Source organism: Epargyreus clarus, unplaced genomic scaffold (assembly GCF_041222505.1).
Source record: "Epargyreus clarus isolate Ecla_fem2 unplaced genomic scaffold, WU_Ecla_fem_2.2 ptg000007l, whole genome shotgun sequence".
Classification (NCBI taxonomy): Eukaryota; Metazoa; Arthropoda; class Insecta; order Lepidoptera; family Hesperiidae; genus Epargyreus; species Epargyreus clarus.
In genome coordinates, this window is record NW_027332215.1 from 1,325,846 (window position 1) to 1,348,237 (window position 22,392).

At 36.1% G+C, this 22,392-nt stretch overlaps 1 protein-coding gene across 10 annotated transcripts in view; it reads right to left on the minus strand.

Annotated features, from left to right (window-relative positions):
• Nucleotides 1-1,612: 1,612 nt before the first annotated feature.
• Neurl4 (neuralized E3 ubiquitin protein ligase 4) overlaps nucleotides 1,613-22,392 on the minus strand; it is a 251,324-nt gene continuing 230,544 nt past the window's right edge. For all 10 annotated transcript variants that reach the window (XM_073074332.1, XM_073074336.1, XM_073074331.1 and 7 more), the window contains 11 exons: nucleotides 22,180-22,321; nucleotides 19,577-19,755; nucleotides 18,670-18,763; nucleotides 16,149-16,505; nucleotides 15,589-15,671; nucleotides 8,005-8,157; nucleotides 5,791-6,006; nucleotides 4,803-5,493; nucleotides 3,947-4,112; nucleotides 3,512-3,568; nucleotides 1,613-2,839 (listed from right to left, as the gene is read on the minus strand). In XM_073074332.1, coding sequence (XP_072930433.1) covers nucleotides 2,740-2,839; nucleotides 3,512-3,568; nucleotides 3,947-4,112; nucleotides 4,803-5,493; nucleotides 5,791-6,006; nucleotides 8,005-8,157; nucleotides 15,589-15,671; nucleotides 16,149-16,505; nucleotides 18,670-18,763; nucleotides 19,577-19,755; nucleotides 22,180-22,321 — 2,238 coding nt within the window. In that variant the 3' untranslated portion in view covers nucleotides 1,613-2,739. The remainder of the gene's footprint in view (nucleotides 2,840-3,511; nucleotides 3,569-3,946; nucleotides 4,113-4,802; nucleotides 5,494-5,790; nucleotides 6,007-8,004; nucleotides 8,158-15,588; nucleotides 15,672-16,148; nucleotides 16,506-18,669; nucleotides 18,764-19,576; nucleotides 19,756-22,179; nucleotides 22,322-22,392) is intronic.

Genomic DNA, 22,392 nt, shown 5'->3' on the forward strand with positions numbered 1-22,392 from the left:
GCCAGAAAAATAGATCCAGTTTTATATCAGTAAGTTTTGTCCGTACGCAGTGAATGTGTTGTGAATGAACGGCGCGAACGCCATTGCAATTTAATGTAAAGGAATCAGTCCACCGTTGGCGCCAATTTAGTAATCACGTATCGCTCCTCAAAAGTCCATTGAAATGTTACATTTGGGTTGCAATTGTTAAGGATGTAATTGTTTGTTTTTTGTGTCAAAACCCCCTTGTGAAAACCTAATCTTAATTTGTGGGGTCGCATCTTTTGTACCTCGGCCGCCATGTTGAAAGAGTTTTTATCTAATTCTTTGGTTCTAACTCTCTTTGCTGTAAACCCAATAATAAATCAAATCAAATATTTTTTTTTAATTCAAAATACGTTCTTTAAAGAGCACTTTTTGAATGTCAATACAACTACCACCGCTTCACAAAGTGTTTCATTGTGGAGAAGAAGCGGCGAAAGAAACTCCACAACACATCTTTTAATAACAAAGTTAATTACGAAAAGAGATCGAAATTTGGGGAGCAAATTTTCATTTATATATATTTTTTAGTTTTGAGTATCATGATTGTTTTTACAATTATTTTACTGCCTATATTTACAATATTGTAACATTTCAATAGAATAGCATGGATAGCTTTTGGCAGTTAGTACGGAAATTTTAGCTTGCTTTTATAAAGTATGCAGGCTTTTATTATATATGTGAGTAGTAGACGAGCAAGTCCACTTGAAGGTAAGTGGCTACTTTCACCCATGGACATCGGTAATCAACCCCGGATATGATTATATTGCTACCCGAGGTCGTCACAGATATGTTGCTATCCCTGAGGACTAAGGTGGAACGCCTCGGAAAAGTATGTCTCCCTTACCACACCCTTCAAACTTGAAGACATCAATGCTTAACATTTCTGTTATTATGTAGAAATAAATGTGGCAGTGGTACCACCTGAGTCGAACTGCAAAGGGTTCTTCTACCTTCAAACTTCAGTTATGTTCTTCAATCATCATAATTTGGTGACTTTGATAAGTACTAAATACTTGCTGCTAACTTCTAGCGTGACGTTTAGAAAAAATACCAGATAATTTAATTATTGTAATTTCAAAGTTAGTGTGATGTTTATTGTGTAAATACGTTGTATGTATTTGTGGACATAAAAACATAAAAACCACCCCAAGTGGACATAAAAACATCTTCCTCACCATACCAGCTGTCATTCAGGCCAGAGGTGGTAACACTGGTAATATCCGTTATAGATCTTAAATTGATATGTGCATTTTTTTAATGAGCGAAATTTTATTTTTGTCTTTACTTTGTGTTATAAGTATTTTTTTTACTAAATTTTGGTACTACTCATATTGATCTTGGGCCACATTCCATGCCGCTGAGTGTAGTTGTATGGTCCGCGTAAAACTGCTAGTCCACTCTGAATATAGAAATGAATCTCGTCGCCATAGTAAATTGTATGACTACACCTGCTTGTAACAACTTCAGAGCGGACTCGCAGTTTGGTGCGGACTATACCAATGCATAGTGTGGATCTATATTCTCTAAGTAAGGTATTTATTTGGGTAGATTTTACTAAAATATTTGTTTAAAAAATAACCACTGGTCGTATTTTCAAAAACATTTTTTATTTTTTTTGGTTTACAACACTAAACTCTTAAACACTAAATAGATCTAATATTTAAGTCAATAAATTACGTTAAGTAAAAGAGAAATTGTGTAAAGTAATCATAGTATTATATACAATTTGTGCATTAACTTAATATAATATACAAATCATTAAATAGGAATCATGTCATAAAATAAATAATAAAATTATGACTTTATTTAATCGCAATTTAAACTTTTGTAGTTAATGAATACTGATGTTGGAATAACAATATTTCGAATAAGATCTTTCTTAATTCTAATTTTATTAAAGACTTTTTTAAACGTAACTATCATAACTTTAAAATGTCAATAATATTATATTCCTTCCTACTAAAACTCTGTCACATCATCACATACCCGCAGACATTTCGTTCACAAGACCACTCAGTCTCGAACACATGTTCGAACGAATGTTCACACTGAAACACTGCAAAAATATACGGCTTTCGTTATGCTATTGTTCGGGAACCGAGTGACCGTGTGCGCGAGTACAAATATCTATTTCTGGCGGATCAACATTTTTCAGTTATTCTTACCCGCCCCATGTCGCAAGTTTATTAAGAGACTATTCATTAACACCTATCAAAACACGTATATATTGAGATGAGCTACAATAAACATCAAATACTTTTTAATACATAATTTGGTTCAAACATCTTAGTTAAAACGTTTTGATAATATTTGATATGGAATAATAAAAACGGCACACTACTTAGTTTAAGGATATATAGAATATAACACGATCTACTAAGACATAAAGCCGGTAAATATTTATTAACTACCACTACAATCAATAAATATGCATCGCATAAGGTAACATCAATATCGATAGCGAGGATCGCGAGGATCGCGAGGAAAATGGGGTATTGAGTTGACAATACTTAAAAAGTCTTCGTATAGCCACGGAAACAAACGGGGCTGGGCCTCCTCGCGCAGTAATCTTCTTAATCTTCTCCTCGTTTCGGGAGATTCGTCCTCAAGGGAGGAATCATCTGAGCTAGATTCGGAAAAGTACGATAGAGAGGTGAACGTCCCCGTCGAGGTGGAGTCAGCGTCGTTTTGTGGCGACGCGACTTTAAACATCGGCTAGAAGCCAGAAACCATGGTGTAGGTGGCGTCGGAATCCTCGCATGCGCGCACATATAGCAGAATAGCCAACAGGCGGTCTGTATCTGGATTAGATCCTCTGCAAAAAGTGTACATGTACGCATGATGACAGTATTAAAAAATCAAAGAATAAGTGATTTAAGTAAAAACAATATATTGAAAGAATTCTCAAAATTTACCCAATTAAAAAAAGAAACTTAAATATTTATTATATTTCCAATAAAATGAAAGCATAAAATACTGCAGCCGGCCATCTTGTCTGAAACGCTAATCAGGGCGCGAATGGCATCATTTTTGGGTATGTCACTGAATTGCTTCAACTTTTGTATGGGATGTTCTAATGTGGCGTCACCAAGGGCGCCATGATACCCGCGAGGGTTTTCGCGATTAATTCAAAATAAGTATAAAAATATGCTATTATTTTCGTTAATATTTAATTTATTACTGAAATAACACGATTTTTGGAATCGGTAGACATGTGCGTACATTATAGAAGGGTTTTTTAAATTTGTCATCATGCATTATGTTAAGTATTCCATCACAGTCGGAGTCAAATTGTCTGCAAGGATTGTGTGTGTATTTGTGTGAGAGTAAGGAAATGTTATAAAGGAAGCGAGAGAAAAAGTATATCGCGGGATAGAAACAGGAACAACGGAAATAAAAAGGGAAGTTAGAGGTAATTATTGAAAATAATGAGAATTGGATATAAGAGGATACGATATAGAGGGGATGTAAGAGATTTGTTACTTACTCAGTATCGATTTCAATAGCGAGCGTAATTAGGTACGTTAAGTCATCGTTGATCCACCTGCGAAAAACATATACTATAAAATATTTGTCAGTATACAACGAACGAAGAGTTTGTTATTTTTAATGTGTTTGAATTTGAGTTCAATTTGAATGTCCTTTCTGTTTGTATGTTCATTTGTTGTGTGCCTGTGAATGCTACTGTTGTCTTTCTGTATATTTTTAAATCAAGTCAGATTTGTGAGAAAGGTAGGAAACAATTTTCGAATAGCTTTTTGTGCTATTAAGTGGCTTACAAATAGTCTCTCTATTTGATCGCTCGTTTCTCCGAATGTGTGCGTGCGTGCATGTTGCGTGTTGTGTGTGTGTGTGTGTGTGTGTGTGTGTGTGTGTGTGTGTGTGTATGCGCGCGCGCGTGTTGCGTGCGAGCGGCACTGACCGGTCGAAGGCGGTGATGTCGGCGCAGGGCGCGGCGAGCAGCGCGGGCGGGCGGCGCGCGGCGCCCGGCGCGGCGGAGCGCGCGCGCGCCAGCATCGACTTCGTCACGTGCCAGAACCCGCGCGACGCCGCGCCCACGCCGTCGATGCGCTCGATGCGCACCCAACCTGGTGCAATCGTTACATGTTTACGCCGATCCATCCACCGGAAAACCTAAGTTGTGAAGCTACACATATGGCAACATTTGACGGGTACACTCCGCGCCAACCTTCTAGTCCACCCCGAATATAGAACAGAACCGAACATCCAACAGAACTAAATAATCTTGTGTAAAAAAAGTCTTATCATATTCGTACAACCAATAAACATTTTTTTTATAAATATTGTAACTAACAAAACCAGGTGTAGAACCCTTTGTGGTCAGATTCCGGTAACACCACCGCCCCACCTATTTCTGTCTACGAACAGTAGTGCTGTGTGTCCGGATTGATGAGTGTTGTAAGGAAGACATACTTTTCAGACGCTTTTCACCTTAGACATTAGAGGTAGCGACGCTTCTGTTGTCGTCCTCAGGTAAGAATATGTAATCCTATCTGGAGTTACTCGTAACTACAGATATCCATGAGCGGCAGTAGGCACTTACCATCAGGTGGACAGCACGCTCATCTGTTACTCCTATATTCACAAACACTCTGAATCTGAAACTTTTTGAAATACATCGAATGCACCGCAGCTCACATATTTTTTACACGCAGGCAAATATATTTTCGCAATTTAGCAAGAGCGATGCGCATTATATTTTATTTATCGCACTATACTTAAATTGACTAGCCACATCACATACTTCGGTTAATTACCTGCATAAACAGAAATGACGTTCGGCTCGCACTCCTCGCAGTAGCACTTGATCTGTCCCCAGGAGACCGCACCGCGAAGTTCAGGATACGCCTGGCTGATAGCCTTCCAATAACTGAGAACAACGCGCAAGTGCGCACAACCGTCGCCAGACTCCCACTCCGCCTCCAGACTGGCGTTTTCTCCGCCCTCCTGGTTAGTGTAAAGGATCTTCCGAGCGTAATTTATGTGCTCCGAGCACAGCGACTCCTGACTGTACTTCGGGGAATCGTCCGATGTGACCGATTTCTCGTCGGTGAGATCTGGTAATTCGTGTTGCTCAAGTGTGAGAGCCGTTACGATCTCGGTATCGAGTCGGTCGTCATCGGGTGCGTCAATGGCAAGGCGACGCCGGTTGGCGGGCGCGGTTGACGGTCCCGCTTCAAATATATATTCGTCGTCCAGATACGACACCGCACTGAATAAATTCAGCATTGAGGCGCTCGTTAAAACAGATTCCGACTTACGAAGTGTCGGGGTGGAATTGTAGCGCCTCAACGAATGAAGACGGGTATATATTCCTCCCCGCTGACTGTTCGAGCCTTTTTCTTGCTGACGCTTGATTAATGGCTCTGATTCAATAGCTCGATTAATAATTCCAACTTTTTTGATTGCTAGATAAGTCTGATCATATTCGTGTATCATAACTGACACCTAAAACAATTAATTAAACACTCAATATTTTAAAGTCACAGAAAAAAACATCAAATTTTAAATTCAGTAATATAAAAAAACAATCAAATAGCCCGTGTTTCCAGGTTGGCTTAGTCCACAGGCATAGCGGCGCACCTGTGGCCAACATCAGGTTAATATCTAATCAAAACTGGTGTTGATTACAGATGTCCATGGGCGGCATTAGCCAATTACCATCAGGTGGACAGCTTGCTCGTCTGCTACTCCTATATTATAAAAAAAAATCACTGTCAAAATAGAAGAAACTATTTACGTAACCTGTGTGACCCGTCCGTACACGTCGATAAAGGGGTAGAGTTGCGGGTGGTTGCAGGGCCCGATGGCCACGAGCAGCGTGTGCCGGCTGTTCACGTCGGAGTTCTCCGTCACGCGCACCACCACTTCGCCGTTGTTGTCGAAGTGCACTGTCACCACGTTACCGGCCTCCAGGTACTCCAACTCCAAACCCTTACTTGAAAACCCTTCAGCGTGTATCTACACGTGAGGAAAAAATGCAATTCATTATGTATATATATTATGTATAAAAACCTTTCCCCTTTCACAACAACTGAGTGTGGTACTTTAAAACAATAAGTATTTATTCTTACCATTTATTTTTAAATATTTCAACTGACCCATCTTTATTAAGTGCACATAATTTGAAGTTACTTAAAACTTCCCTCGAATATTGTGAAAAAGACCCTACGAGACTTCTTCCTCTTACACCACAATTGTGCATACAAGCATAACCACAGTTGTGCATACATGCAAACGATTACACATGGTAATTCTTCATAGTTAGAAACGATAAAATAAGTAATTTTCTAAAATCCACACGATGAATACCACAGGTCTTTTTAAGCTATAATATACCAAACGATAGAAACTAAATAATAGGGATGATGACAGATTTTGAAATTCACTTCTATAATGTGGGTAAAGTCCGCGCCAAACTGCTTGTTCGCTCCGAATATAGAAACGAGTCGCGTCGCAATAGCAAATCGTAGATAATAGCGGGACGAAGACAGCGCGGGCCCCCGACACCCGCCCGCTGCCCGCTCTCGCCCGCGGGTACATTAAGCCTTGTATTCATAAAGCCTTGTTTTCATTAGGCAACATTTGTTTATAAACACTGTTTATAAACAGTGTTTATCAATGTTTCATCATCTCTGTAAACAGTTTATAAACAAAGGTGATGAAACATTGTTTCTGAAACATGTTGCTGTGCTCCCCACGTTGAATGGGGAGCAAGGCGAAACATTTAAGCCTTGTATTCATTAGGCAACATTTGTTTATAAACTTTTAAGTCGTGTTTATAAACAAGTTTACCGCAACCTTTGTTTATAAACTGTTTACAGAGATGATGAAATATTAAGCCTTGTATTCATTAGGCAACATTTGTTTATAAACTTTTAAGGCGTGTTTATAAACAAGTATACCGTAAACAATGTTACTGAAACTTTGCAGTCTACACTTGTCGGTTGTTGCTAGGATGTTGCCCGAGGAGGTAGTGATGCTCTCTGCTGCTTACGTAATAATTCATAAAAGTGCTAATAGAAAAAAAATGATTTTTGTTTTGTAATGTAAGATGCTTAAGGTTTGAGTAAAATAAACGATCGTAATCTTCGAGTCCTGATTTATTACTAACTACTCAATACTTTCAATACATTCGATCATACTAATCATAGTGCATCGCATAGTACACTACAGTTTTTTTAATCTCTAGAATATTATGAGCGTAAAATATGCATCTTGGTGTCTACCTCCTTTTGCGATAATTCAATTCTGCAGCAATATAAGCCCAAACATCATTTTTTAAATTTATTTTATATTCTTTATTTGAGACATCCCAAAGTACTGTTGATAAAGCTCTAAGAGCATACGAAATCTGGTCGTTGGACCACACTATTTCTATGTTTATAAACAAGCGCAACATACCTCCACATCTGTCAACTGCTGTTTATAAACTAAATGTTTCGTCTTGCTCCCCATTCAACATGGGGAGCACAGCAACATGTTTCAGAAACAATGTTTCATCACCTTTGTTTATAAACTGTTTACAGAGATGATGAAACATTGATAAACAGTGTTTATAAACAAATGTTGCCTAATGAATACAAGGCTTTAATAAACAGTGTTTATAAACAGTGTTTATAAACAAATGTTGCCTAATGAATACAAGGCTTAATGCGCCGTTACTGTCAATCAATAACAACTTCAGAGCGAACTATTATAGAAGTTTGGCGCGGACTATACGTATCTCCTGTTTCTAAAAATCATATTATTTCGGCAACTATCTAAGTTTTAACGCTAAAAGTTTTTAAAGCATTTTTTCTTCCTATTTTAAATTAAGCATAAAACACTCGCAGGTGTCACAGTGACCGTAACAGACGTCACGACACGACATTGTATAAAAACGTTCAAGCAATACCTTGTACCTATACTTAGGTGGCATCGGGTGTACCTATTTCATCAAAAGACGAGTGAGCTTACCACATTCTCGCAAAATAAATATTCCGAAGTCAGTAGCCACGTGGGCGTGGTCAAATCGAGTCCACGCTCGGGCATCGGGTCAACCGGCAGGTACGGCTGACCGCCGATAGATATGGTCCCCCGGTACTCGGGGTTTATTTTATCAATCCGGAACTGTAAAAAAAAATGCGAGTGTCCACTATCCGCTACCGAAAGTATTGCACGCCTTATACATGTTACAGTTAAAACCCTTTTTAGATAGAACTTGATTTCTCCAGTTAGAACTAGTTTTTACTTTGTTAAAACTAGAAATATTTTATCTAAGTTCACCTGAGGCACCATTTGCAACGAGCGATCAATGTGAAATCCTAAGTAGCTAACTGTGGGCTGCCAAGCTAACTCCCGATTACGGAAACGTAGCGGCATTTACACGCTTGCGGCTGAAAAGTGTCGCGACCGTCTTGTCGACGCTAACAGCCATACGCTAATTGACAGACTTCTAAAGTCCACGTTACAATTGTCTCCGTGTACCAAAATACCTTAAAAGTCCGCGTAAGCGCGCCGTATTATAAACAGTTAATAGACCCGCTAAAACATATGAGATTTCACTGACCCACTTTGAAAAAAAGCGTTGTCTAGTAAGAACGACTTTTTCCTAATATTCAATTTTGAACATTAGTTAATTCTAGTTAGTCATTTGTTAAAAACTAGTCCTAACTCGGAAAACGCGTTGTAACTAAAAACGGGTTTTAACTATAATATACATATCTAAAAGTAACACATACAAATTTTCCATACACACATGCAGTTAGCCAGAGCCACCCCTCCAAAGTTCATCGCTAGTGCGAAGGGTAAGGCCGCTGTAAGCCGATCCTCACAAGCCATAATAGCGTCACAAGCAAAGCGCGCTCGCTCTTTACACGATATCGATTCATCGAAAATTAAATATGTATTTAAAAAAAAGGGAATATTAAAGTATAAGCGATATGTAGTACCTAAGTTTTTACTACATTTCGCTTTGCTTGAAAAAGGAAAGAAAACAATGAAAGGAATCTTCCCTGCCACTGTGATGCATCAAGAACCATATGGAATACAATAGGAAGGTAAATGGATGGACCATAATAAATTTCGCCTCGCTAAGCAATGAAGGCAATATGTGATGACGGAAGGCATTCGCTTCTTTTTTTTATATAAAAGAAGCATCTTGCGGTCCATTTACAGAAAATGCCCCAGCCATGTTTTCGTCAGCCGATCATCCAGGGGGGAGGCAATGATGTATCAGTAGTTTGTGTATTTCTACAGTTACGGGGTTGCGTGTGGCAACACTGACATAGAAACGTCTTCGTATCAGCTGTAGATAAAATTATTATATTTCTAATTAATTAAAGTTTTTAGGGCTATAAGCTTATTATATTATTAATTTTGAACAACCAACTAGTGTATTCTACTAATCGGAGTGCAAGTTTACAATAACTGTGGAGAAAAAACTTCATCTAAAATCTGGCCGGTGGATGCTGTCAAATTGAATTTGAACTTCAACAAACGTTCTTTGTTAAAAACCCGGGGAGTATTGTTTTCCTATAACTATTGTAATACATAAACACGATTAACATAATCTTTAGAACACTACACTTATAACAGTACTCTATTCAATATCTCACTTCGTGAGAAACGTCAAATTCATACATTCGGCGCCGCTATTTGCCTCTTTTTGCTTGACTATATAAGTGGAAGCAAAATTTGATGACAAATACTAGCCACAGTCAAATATAACACTTATATCACTGCACCGTTTATTTAGTTGAGTAAATTATTTAGGTTGTTTCATTATCTTAAACAGTTTTCAAGCTGTTACTTAATTCTATTACTGTGTAGCATATAGGTTAGGTTACACTCACTAGAATAAACTTTCTTTCTTATACAATATATTAACATTCTGATACTGTATTGTAGGTGGTCGGTCGTACAACAATAGCATCATGATCTCAACCAGGAAAATTGCTGTTGAAGTTGTGGAGAAGAAGTTGCTGAAGACCCAAGATGAGCTCAAACAAGCTCAAGCCTTAAGTGACCGCTTATTAGAGGAAAGAAATGAATTAGAGCTTGAGATTAAAAAATTAAAAACCAAGAATGCGGCTCTTAACAACAGATTGGCATTGCTGCGTCAATCATGTGATGAGTCTCTTGAGGAAATTGAAAATTATAAGAAAGCAATGCAAGCATGTGAAGACCTGCATGTTAAACTGGAAGTGGCACTCGAGCGCAACAAAATTCTTGACGAGCAACTTCTTGAAGCACATCAACAACTGGCTGAGTTGTACCAAGAGAAGGAAGTATATGAGACCAGCCATTCAGTTTCTTTATGTCAGGAGTTTCAGGCCGTAAATGAATCTGCACGTTGTATAAAGTTTAATTCTAATAAAAAAGTAAAAAAATATTTAAAGTTAAAAGTTTTCATAAGAAAAGCTCACAAGAAAGTTCAGTTATTAAAAAATATTCAAAAAAGTTATTCCAATAAAGTAAAAGAAGTATCATTGAAACAAAATGTTATAGATCTCCAGGATAAACTTACAAAATGTAGTGATAAGTACCTGGAGTCTGAAAAAAATATAGAAAAATTAATGACAAAATTGAAGGACCTCCAATACAAATACTGCAATTCATATAATACCGAGCCCACACAATATAAAACTGCTATGGTTAAACACTCCACACAACCTGAAATTACACCGAGTGTTTCCAAAAAAACAATAATTTTCTCAGATAGAATAGGTGTAGGATTTGGTTCTTTATTACATAATTGTTTGAGGCAAACGGTTATTAACATGTGCTATCCGGAGGCTTCTTTTAACTATATTATGGACAAAATAGCTGCTGGTTGCTATGATGAGCATACTACCATAGTTATTATGTTAGGAAATCATATTAAGGTGAGTTATAAGGACATTAATAGGTGTATAAATATATTGTTAAAATTAAGTAGTAACTACAAGTGCAGATTTATTTTATGTGCCCTCCCATATTGCTCTAACTTAACAAAGGAGCAAAATAATAGAATTTATAAAAATAATATGCATATCTATAATTTGACATGTCGTCATAATAACATTATGTATTTTGACATAAATAAATTTATATACAATTTTATCTTGACTCAGGATACTATGTACCTGTCAAAAAAATTGAAAAAACGACTTGCTACATTAGTAGCATTTAATATACACGATTCAGTTATAGACACTATAACGCAGTCCTCTTTACAGACTGATGTTAGTAGTATTACTAACAATCATTTTTTAAATTAAATATACTGACAACAGAAATACCACATAAAAATATAGTAAGTAAATGTACTGAACAAGGTATTTCTAGCAAAAATAAAATTAAAAGTGGAATATTAAAAATCTTACACCAGAATATACAAGGTCTTGCGAGTAAAGAATTAGAACTGGAATTATTTTTAGAAAAATATAAATATGACATAATGTGTATAACTGAACATTGGTTAAGAAACCACGAATTGCTTATACGTTATAAAAATTATATTATAGCCAGTTCATTCAACCGTAAGTCTGCAATTCATGGTGGTACCTTAATATTACTGAGAAATAATATTAAATTTAAAGAACGTTTAGACATTGTGGATCTTTCGGTTGAGCGTTCTATAGAATTGTCTTGTGTTGAGCTGGAGAAACATATTGTGGTTTGCGTATACAGGCCCCCTTGTAATGATAACTATTATTGTTTTGAAACTGTTATGGAGGATGTTTTAAACATAATTTCCAAAAGTAATAAATTAATTATAATATGTGGAGATTTTAATGTAAATATCTTGCACAATAGCTTATTAACAACTAAATTATTGTCTTTATTTAAATCATTTAACTTAAACAGTGTTTTTTGTGAACCTACAAGGGTGACAACATCTTCAGCTACATGTATTGACAACATTTTTTGTAATTGTAATATTATAGATAAGTCCATAATAAATTGCATTCAGTCGGATCACAGTGGCCAAAGTGTTCATATTCTCTGTAATAATCACACAGAAAATAAAGTATTTTTGGAATATAGACTAATAACAAAAATGCGTCTAAAAAAGTTTAACCAGCAGCTATTAAATAGTTTAAAATTTTTAAATTATAATAACAATGTCAATAGTGTTTATTCAAATTTCTTTAAAATAATAAATACGGAGTTTAAAAAAATATTTATACTTAAAAAATATCAGAAATCAGTCGGTTTTAAATTCAATGAATGGGCTACTAAGGGTATTCGTATAAGTCGGGAAACTCTTTTTGACTTGTATAATGAAAGGGCCAATAGTCCTAGCCCCAAGCTTAACGAGCATGTTCGAAGGTACTCTAAATTGTTTAAAAGGGTTTGCAAAATTGCTAAGTCAAATTATTATCATAACAAAATAAAATCATCCGATAATAAAATAAAGGCAGTATGGAAAGTAATAAATGCCGAAGCGGGTAAGTCAAATATGTATACTGACGATATAACTCTTAATACTGAAAAAGGCATTGTCACATCACATAAGGATGTGGCACAAGAATTTGAATCCTTCTTTACTAATATTCCCATGAAAACTACACAATTTCTAAAGTCTTCGCCTGCTCTTTCTGTAAATTTCCTTAAAGAAAATGTAAAAAGTTGCAGTGATAGATTTATATTTAGACATGTTAATAGCAAAGAAGTAATTAAAGTGTTCAAAGATATAAATATTAAAACTACTGAGGATTTATGGGGAATGTCTATAAAAATTTGTAGTTTTATTATTGAGACTATAGCTCCTTACTTAGCCAAAATTTTTAATTTATGCGTAGATCATGGTTGCTTTCCTGATCTAATGAAACAAAGTAAGGTCATTCCTCTATTTAAGTCTGGTGACAACAAAGATCCTAGCAATTATAGACCAATTTCTGTTTTGCCTGTTTTTAGTAAAATATTTGAAAAACTAATACTTAATCAATTATTAGTACACTTTAATTTTTATAATTTATTCCATAATAAACAGTTCGGCCAAAGGTAGATCAACCGTTGATGCGGGTGTTGAATTAATGCGAAACATTTTTGACGCTTGGGAAGATGCGCAGGATACTATAGGTGTATTCTGTGATCTTTCTAAGGCATTTGATTGTGTAGAACATAAAACTCTCTTGTTAAAGTTGGAATATTATGGTATACGCGGTACGTCTCTAAAACTGCTTAGGTCTTATCTAGATAATAGAGTACAACGAGTTCAGGTTAAGGGACACAAATCGTTAGGTTCTGGTGTTAAAGTAGGCGTCCCACAAGGATCTATTTTGGGGCCATTCTTGTTTTTGGTATACATTAATGATCTACCGTATGTAATGCAGGACTTATCAAAGGTTGTGTTGTTTGCTGACGATACTTCCTTAATATTTAAAGTTAAAAGACAATCTAACGACGTGAGCGCTGTCAATAAAGCACTTGACATAATTCACAACTGGTTTAGCGCAAACAATCTTGTATTAAATAATAAAAAGACTAAATGTGTCCGATTTGCTCTGCCTAATGTTAAAAAGCTGACGATGAATGTTACCCTTAACAATGATCACTTAGAATTTGTAGATGAAACAGTTTTCTTAGGGATAAATTTAGATTCTAAACTACAATGGAGCCCTCAGATAGCAAAGTTATGTAGTAGACTTAGTTCGGCAGCCTATGCGGTAAAGAAGATAAGACATCTTACCGATATACCAACCGCTAGGCTTGTTTACTTTAGTTATTTTCATAGCATTATGTCTTACGGTATTCTGCTGTGGGGTAACGCTGCTAGCATAGATGTCATTTTTATACTTCAAAAACGTGCAATTAGAGCCATTTATAGTCTTCGCCCCCGTGAGTCCTTACGAGAACTGTTTAAATCTATAAATATTTTGACAGTGCCTAGTCAATATATTTATGAAAATATCTTATATGCTCGCAAAAATTATTCTTCTTTGGAAAAAAATTATAATAGGCACAGTCATAATACTAGAAATAAAGATAAATTGGCCATACCTCAATTTAGATTAAGCAAGGTGTGTAATTCTTTTATGGGGAACTGTATTCGTTTCTACAATAAAATACCAAAAGACATTATCGATCTATCCGAGAAAAGGTTTAAATCTACTATAAAATTAACTTTATGTAAAAAAGCTTATTATAATGTAAATCAGTACTTAAATGATAAATCCGTATGGTATGACAACTCCAGCTCCAACATCAAAAATTAATTATATGTACCACTATGTAAAATTGTATATTATTTACTCTTTAAAAGATGCAAATATGCACACGTATGGAGTTTCTTGCGCCGCTTCTTCTCCATAGCGAAATACCTTCCGAAGCGGTGGTAGTTTGTTGACTTTCAAAAAGTATTCTATATGAATCAATTTTGAATAAATGAGATTTGAGATTTGAACCAATTACCCCTCTTAACGACACTAAACGGTAATATCCCATTAATTGTAAGACGCTGCGAGTTTATTTATTACTAAATGTAATAAATTACAAACGCAACGAAATCCCTACATAAACGCGCAAGTACTCGCGATTCCGATTTGCAATCGATCGCTATTCTATTTTGGTAGTGGAGGGCTGTGCGCCTGGCCGGGGGAAGGTCAAACGTAATCGACTTCCCAAAGGTGGATTCAGATTATAAGCGTAATGAAAGCCTACGTAATGCACCCGGACAAGAAAAGATAAGAATTGAAAACTTCACTTTTCAACATTGAATTGTTCATTATAAATCCTATGTTTTCAATATAGTATTACATTTGGGAGATGTGGTGTGTGTGTAAGTGTGTGTGCGTGTGTATTTGTGCGTCACTGTTATTTCGTTAAAATATATACGTACGCTATTATTTTTAAATCTATGTCCATAGTTTGCTTATATACATTTTCCCTTTCCTCTCCTCTCACGCTACACATCTGAGTAGTTACAATGTCTCCATGTAGTATCAAATATATATACATGTAACCGGCTATATAGACACGTAACCCCTTAACAGAGGAAGTGGAGGGGGGGGGGGGTCAAATAAAACGTAACATACTGCGTATTTATATTGAAAGAAGATAATGGATTTTAAGATTCTTCCCGGAGCTCCCCTGTAAGGTGACGACTAAATCATGAGAGTATATTCGCAAGACAAGATTAATTTTAGTTATAATTAAAAATAAGCGAAGCTTAACAATTACAATTACTACACAAAAACTGTCGCACACACATAATTACGTAGATCTAAAGAAAGAACACAGCCTTGAATCATTTGAAACCTATATTAAAAAGTTCTCTATTTAACGCTAATATCTTAATTTACACACGCAGACAAAATGTGTACATTGTATTTTACATATTATTTCATGAAAACTAATTGTTTTATGTTAATAAATTTTAAGAACTTGTTGTAAATAGACTTTTTCAAATTAATAGATTTTTTTATTTAATATAAGCTCAATTTTCTAATTTTCTAGTGTAGTTATTGAAACCAAAAATCAAAGTGATAACTAGGTGATCCTAAACAAAGACGCGGCGCACATAATTAAGTTTTTCGACGACTTCGTTCCTATGAAATAGAAGTAATTACTTACCGAGCAAGACTGGCCGCGACGTATGGGCACGCTGAGCATCACCACCGCGTGGGAGTAGCCGCGCACGCGTCTCGCCACCGTGTCTGGCCGAACAAACGTTATAAAATTAAATGAAATGAAAATTATTTATTGCAAGAATGTAGTACACAAAGATAGTTACAGCAAGAGAAGTTCGTACATTCTACCATTACAATGGTGTGCAATCATGTGAAATTGTAAAATTTAGAAAAACATAAAAAATAAAATTAAAAAAGTTAAGTCGTATTAAATTATTACATGTCATTTTTACTCTGTACATTGAAAGTACACGTACACACCGTTAATCATCTTGCAAATATCATTATTAATTGCTATTCCACTAATTTACTATTATTCGACTTTCATTTATGTCATTTACAGGTACAATTACCATTTACAAAATGCCAGTTACAATACTTCATACTGTAAGACGAAATCCTTAAATATTACAGGTCGCAGTGTCTCGCAAAAAATATTATAGTACAATTAAAAATATATCCAAAATGTACAAATAAAACTTAAGTAAGAAAATTGATACGTACCAGAACTTAATAGTTGGAGATTATTTCCGTATATTTTGTAGAATGTAAATGGTTTTTTAACCATGTTCTTTAGTTCGGGATAAACCAGCGGAACTCCCGAAACCCCGAAGTCGGTAAGGGGAATGATGTTTTCAAATACGAGGTCCGACTCCAATGAGGAGTCGTCGTCGTCCGCGCGGACGTCCACGAAGCGCCGGGTCGACTCTATCTGTTCACAATCTAACACGAGGTCGGACTCCTCAGGCCTAAGGGGCTGTTGAGAGCTGGAGTTTCCATCGTTATTCTCCTCGTTGTCGAAGGTGAAAATATCGAGCATGGCATCTCCCTGAACCGTAGATCGGTAGTCATCGTTGCAATCTGCAGAAGATATTCGTATATTTAAATCCATTCGTTCCGTTTCGTTAAACAATATTCTCAGTTTGTTTGTTTGGAACTAGACTAATCAATTTAGTAAAGAAATTAAATTTAAATACAGTCATGACGGTAGCATTGAATTTGTGACAGTTTTATTTATTTTCCCCTTGAACAATTAAAATTCAAAAAACTAGATATACTGACATTTCACTGGCGTTGTATGTTTTTGTAATATTATCGATCAAGGGACAAACATTTTAAAATATTGTTATCTGCGGTTTAAAGGTATAAGAAAAAAACATACCATATATCCAACGGTGGGGAATGTAGTAGGAGCAGAGACGATAGGCCAGACGGGCGTAGTGGCTTGCGAGTTTCGAAGCCACTAGACACGTCTTACCTACCGGCCCGCTGCTCTGTATTTCCCACAGCTGGTCTCAGGTCTCTTTACAACACGTGGCTGTAGCGTGGACTTCACCACGCAGCTACATGCGGATTGGCAAAGAGGGTAACTCGTGTATGACGTTTACCAAACCCGACTGCTAACCAATAATAATACACTTGATACACTTATAGTCACTTATGGTCACTACCTAAAATATATTCCACTATTTAAAATAAGGAACTTTTACATATTAACTGTTGAGTTCCTTAATTTGTACATTCTTTTAATTAACCGGAGGAAGAGTGTCATTGTCTTGTATCTTTTGGATGTATGTAGCGAATTCCTTGTGAGAGTCATAAGTTTTTTCAGAGTCGTTTGACCGGAGACTCCGGCTACAGCTTATATTTTCAATATCTTCTAATTGCGCCCATGCGCTTGAGTGGCTGTTGTACGAATTTTGTATGGTTACTTGGTCCTCACTGCTTATGCTATTTGTACTTCTTGCTTTATTCTTCGATCTATTTATTTGCTGCTCCTCGTTACTTCTAACACAACATCCTAATTTAGTGATGATACAGCCCATTACTGTTGCTAAATTCCCAAATATTGTTTCACGAAATGAATAACAAAGAGATGTCCAGCAAGGTCGAGGGCTCAGAAGGTAATGGTCGGTCAGGCAGCCGGGCGAGAGAGCGCCACTGCCAAGATCGGGAGGCTGACTGGAGTCTGCCACCAGAGGCCGTTAGCGGCGAGAAGTGTTAACGCCGAAGGTCGTCCCCACAGACCTAGCTCCCCCCCCCAGACCCCCGACAACCCCACCCCGCCCTGTATCAATCCACCCTTTTGAACAGGGTTCCTCTTTCTTGACAAAAACCTTTAGTACATCCCCTTACAAAATCATAATCATATTTTTTCCATAAATAAACCTACTTGTCCAATTTAAATATAAATATATGTGTATGACGTACCTGTTACGTCTCGAACGTTCTCACCGAAGAAGACGAACAGCTTAGAACGGGAAGGAAAAGCTAAGAAAGATAATAAACTCATACGTACGCATCAGCGGAGGCATCGACTCATTGCGGCAACAGTTACACCACTTGGTGAACCATTCTTGTATCCTCCGACACGTATATGTAAACATAATTAATGTCTTCTGTGCTCTTTTACATATTAGTCATTCACGACACTCCGTAACTTAACCAAAACATATAATGATGATGATAAACAATAACACTAACAAGTATGACACACAAATAATAACTATATTTACAAAATCAAAATATAAATTGATCAACTTTTAAAACACAAAATTGTTTCATTTGTGTTAACAGCAATTATTAGTTACTCGTATCACGAGGTGAGCACGTCTTCATCTCACCAACTTCCGACCTCAACTATTTCACTCGTTCATATTGAGTAAAGCACGACTGTTTTCCAATTTCCCACTTTCCTTATCTAGCCGTATGGGTTTTTACAGAACGAGATCTGGCAATATTTTCCAGTCTGCTTAAAGCGAGAAATACATACTAGTTTTGCCATCTGTCGGGGGGTAGCGCAACTACTCAAACAAGTTACAAAGGCAAGTATATTATTTTATTTCAAAAAAAGGTGAATGTAAAACAAAATTCTCATTACACAAAATACATCAATTATGGTAAATATTAAAAAAAAACTAACTGGCTGCAAATATAACCGTAATTGTTGTTTTAATTGTGGGTCGAACGCAATACAATAATAACGTTTGTATTTTTTTATTATTTACTATATGTATACACTTACTTGAAGACTGGACTATTGGCAGTACGTTGGCGCCTCTAGAGATTGTCTGAATCTTCGTCGTGCGACCGTAAAGCTCCATCACCACGTACACTTTCTGGAACATGGACGGCCGTGTCAACACACTTATATTTTAATAGAGTACATTACCGGATTATTAGATTGCAATATTAATTTCTTCATTAAATCTAACGAAATTAACGTACGATTAAAAATATATAGTGGATGAAATATATGACAGAATATTCATTTTAAATTTCCAAAGCAACTCTAATAATTATCGACAAGTATAATATTGGTGTAATTTATACTACATTAATACAATAAGGTCTTGCAACAATGTTTATAGTGCAATGTCATAAAACATATTTATGTAAAATATATATAATATTGAATACTTCATAATGTATTGTTTTCATAGTTCATTAATTATGAATTTAAAATAAAAATGAGGTTGTATATTCCAATAAATGTAAGTCCGTGATTTTCTCAAAAAGTATTTATCTAATTTGCATGAGGTTTTCTTTATTTATATATTATTGTATATTCAAAATGTGTCACAAAAAGTCATTTGAATTAAGTTATATACATCTATGAAGTACTATGTGGCAGAGTTTTAGAATGAAGTCAAGTATTATTGAATTAATTCTTTATTTCTTTGAAGTTTGAAGTGAGCGGGCATGCAGTACACCTAACGGTAAGTTCTCACCGTCGCTACACTATACTCAATCATGTTATGATGGTAGCTTCAAACCAGAACGCAGCGCCTAACACTACTGTTAGCCAGAATTAATACGTGCGACAGTGGGGCCTCTCTTGCAACTGATTTAACTTGTTACGCCCGGTCCACATTCTCGGGAGATTCTCGCGAGAATGTGGAGCGAGCCTTAGCGGTTCACGTGGCACTCACATCGGGTACGTTCTCGAAGCAGGTGTCGAGCAGCTCGCCGTTGAGGTAGATCATGACGCGGCTGTCGGCGGCCTTCTCGAAGCCGACGCGGTCGCCGGCGCGCAGCCACTCGAACGACGCCGCCACCGCGCTCGTGTCCCGCTCGCCGCAGCCCGCCCGCGTGTACCGCATGTAACGACCTGACCACAACCACAACACACACACATGTATCCCTGTACAGTACGTTCATAACGATACATGTCGCACTACTCATTTTATATATTTATATAGATATCTCACCGCCTTGTAATTGAAGGAAGCCATTAAATGGCTTAAACGGCTGACAATTCTGTCAGCCATTTAATGGCTGTCGTGGTGTAATTTACGCGGAACAATGCTGACATGCGTAGTTAAGTGGTGCAAAAACACGAAATCGAAGAAAAAGTGGGGAGATATATCGTTTCATTTGGAAATTATCTAAAAACTACATTCTTTTTAAATTTTTTAAACACGAAAATACATGACAGTGACAATTTCAATTGTAAAAACTGGTTACATTTTCTTGTTAGGAGTGAGTAATCTTTACTAATCTATGAAAACGAGTGATAAAGGGACATACATCACACATCAATTTTACTGGACATATCTTTATATGCCTGTCATTACATCAATCGCATCCTAACGCCTATCGAGTGTCAGTGGTTGCTTTATGTATTTATTAGGTACACGGTGGCATGTAGGTGTAATGATAGAAGTTCCCTATAAATTAGGGAAATTACATAGCGAACAACACTACACTAAAAATATGTCAGCATGGCAGCGACGTTTGACAAGGGCTGTCTTGCGCCATTGTTCAAACGTCAACATAGTTCACTTTAATGTGAGCAAGATTGAAAATTTATGACGACACACGACGACAGTAAATATTTATTACTATTTTATTACATTATTCAACTTAACAAAATGGAATAAGTGTTATCAGTCAGTGCTTACGTGTTTTGAAATAGAAGAACCAAAATTGCAATTGAAGATGTGTTAAGTTGTAAGGTATCTCACTAATAATATCCCAAATTGTGCTACAATGGTAGTTCATTCATTTGTTTTTATAATAATTTATTGTATTAGAACGTATTTAATTGGTACCGACGAACAATGCGTTCATGTGTGATAAAGTGTAAAATTTACTATATAAAACACCTTTGCAAATCAAAAGCATGAAGAATTAATACGCAATATATAAGTATATTATATGTGAAGCTAATTTGTAATGAAATTAGTATTTCCGAGTGTTAAAATTTGCAAGCATACTTATAATGTGACAATGTCATTGAACTTTATTATATCCAGCAAATAGCAGTTTGTAAATAGAGAATCGATGGAAGTCGACTTGTAAAGAATTGGCTTGAGACCGAAGTGCTAATGTTGCTCCTTGCTTATTTAATTAGTTTTAGTATTGGCATACTTTGGTATTAGTATTATTGGACGTTTACATGATAATTACTTGTAAATTCTCATTCAGGGCATTCTCATTTTCACAAGAAGATTTAGCTCCTAGCAAATCAATGAAAATAAGATGCATCCAAACAGAGAAACTAGTAATAATTCACGATATTTTTGCTTATAATTGCTGCCTCTTACAGAACGACGGTTGCTGAGGAAGAGAATTCTGTATTATCTACAGAATTTATCTTGAAAAAGAACTTCGAACGATCCTTCGCACATTCGGAGAATGTATAACCACCATTAGTCAATTTCGTGAAAAAAGTATCCTTATACACGAGGAGGAGGATATACCTTATAGCAGGAGGAAGGAATAGGCACATATAAATGAATCTGCTGCACTACTAGTACTTTAATCTAATGAATAAATAATTATAGTTCAAAAAACTAAAAAACACGCTTTTATGATAAAATCAACTAAAAAGTAGAAAATAATTTTCAATCTAAGAATCAATTAAGGAACAGTAAATAGTATAATTGTGGAAAAAGTGTGGGGTGCTCCATTTATCAGGTTCGAAAAGCACCCCAGTAGTTTTTAGTATTTCTAATTATAGCGACCACCATTATTCATCGTTTGTAAAAAAATCAAGTGTCTATCTATTACGATTTAAGAGATAAAGCCCAACGACAGACGAACAGACCGCAGAGGGTTTCGTTTTAACCTTTGAGTACGGAATCCTAAAAATCATTCTACAAGAGGGCATTATAGATATGTTTCAGAACATTTGAGTTATAGGGAAATAACATTATTTTCTAAACTAAAAATCACGATATAAAAGTTACGCCTATTGAAACTAAATAGCAATAATTATTATTTGCAATCTAAAGTTGCGATGAACTTTGCTGAAGGTGTTTGAAAAATCTCGCCTCGAAAATCGTTAATCCAGAGGATGTTGATAAGGACAATGGTACAAAACTATTAATGTTTAAAATATTGAATTGTCATCGGTCCTTAATAAGTATGCCAAATTTCGGGTTAATCCGACGTTTTGAAGGGGGTTAAAATCATGTTGAAAGATTCCGTTACATACTAACATACTAACATACTAACATACTAACATACCAACATACCAACATACATACGTCTGAAGCTAATAAAAGCGTGTTAAAAATGCAATTCATACCATCGATATAAGCGGTGAAATGCGGCATGAAGTTGACAGAGGGCGGCATGTGCCTGTTGACGTGCGCGTTCAGTATGTTAACGTCGGTCACGCCCATGCGCAGGTTCCCCGCGTAACTGTACGCACAATCCACGATCTTGATCTAGAATTAATTAAATAAATTAAAATGTTAAATTAAAATTAAAGATAATATAAGTAAACACACAGATAAGA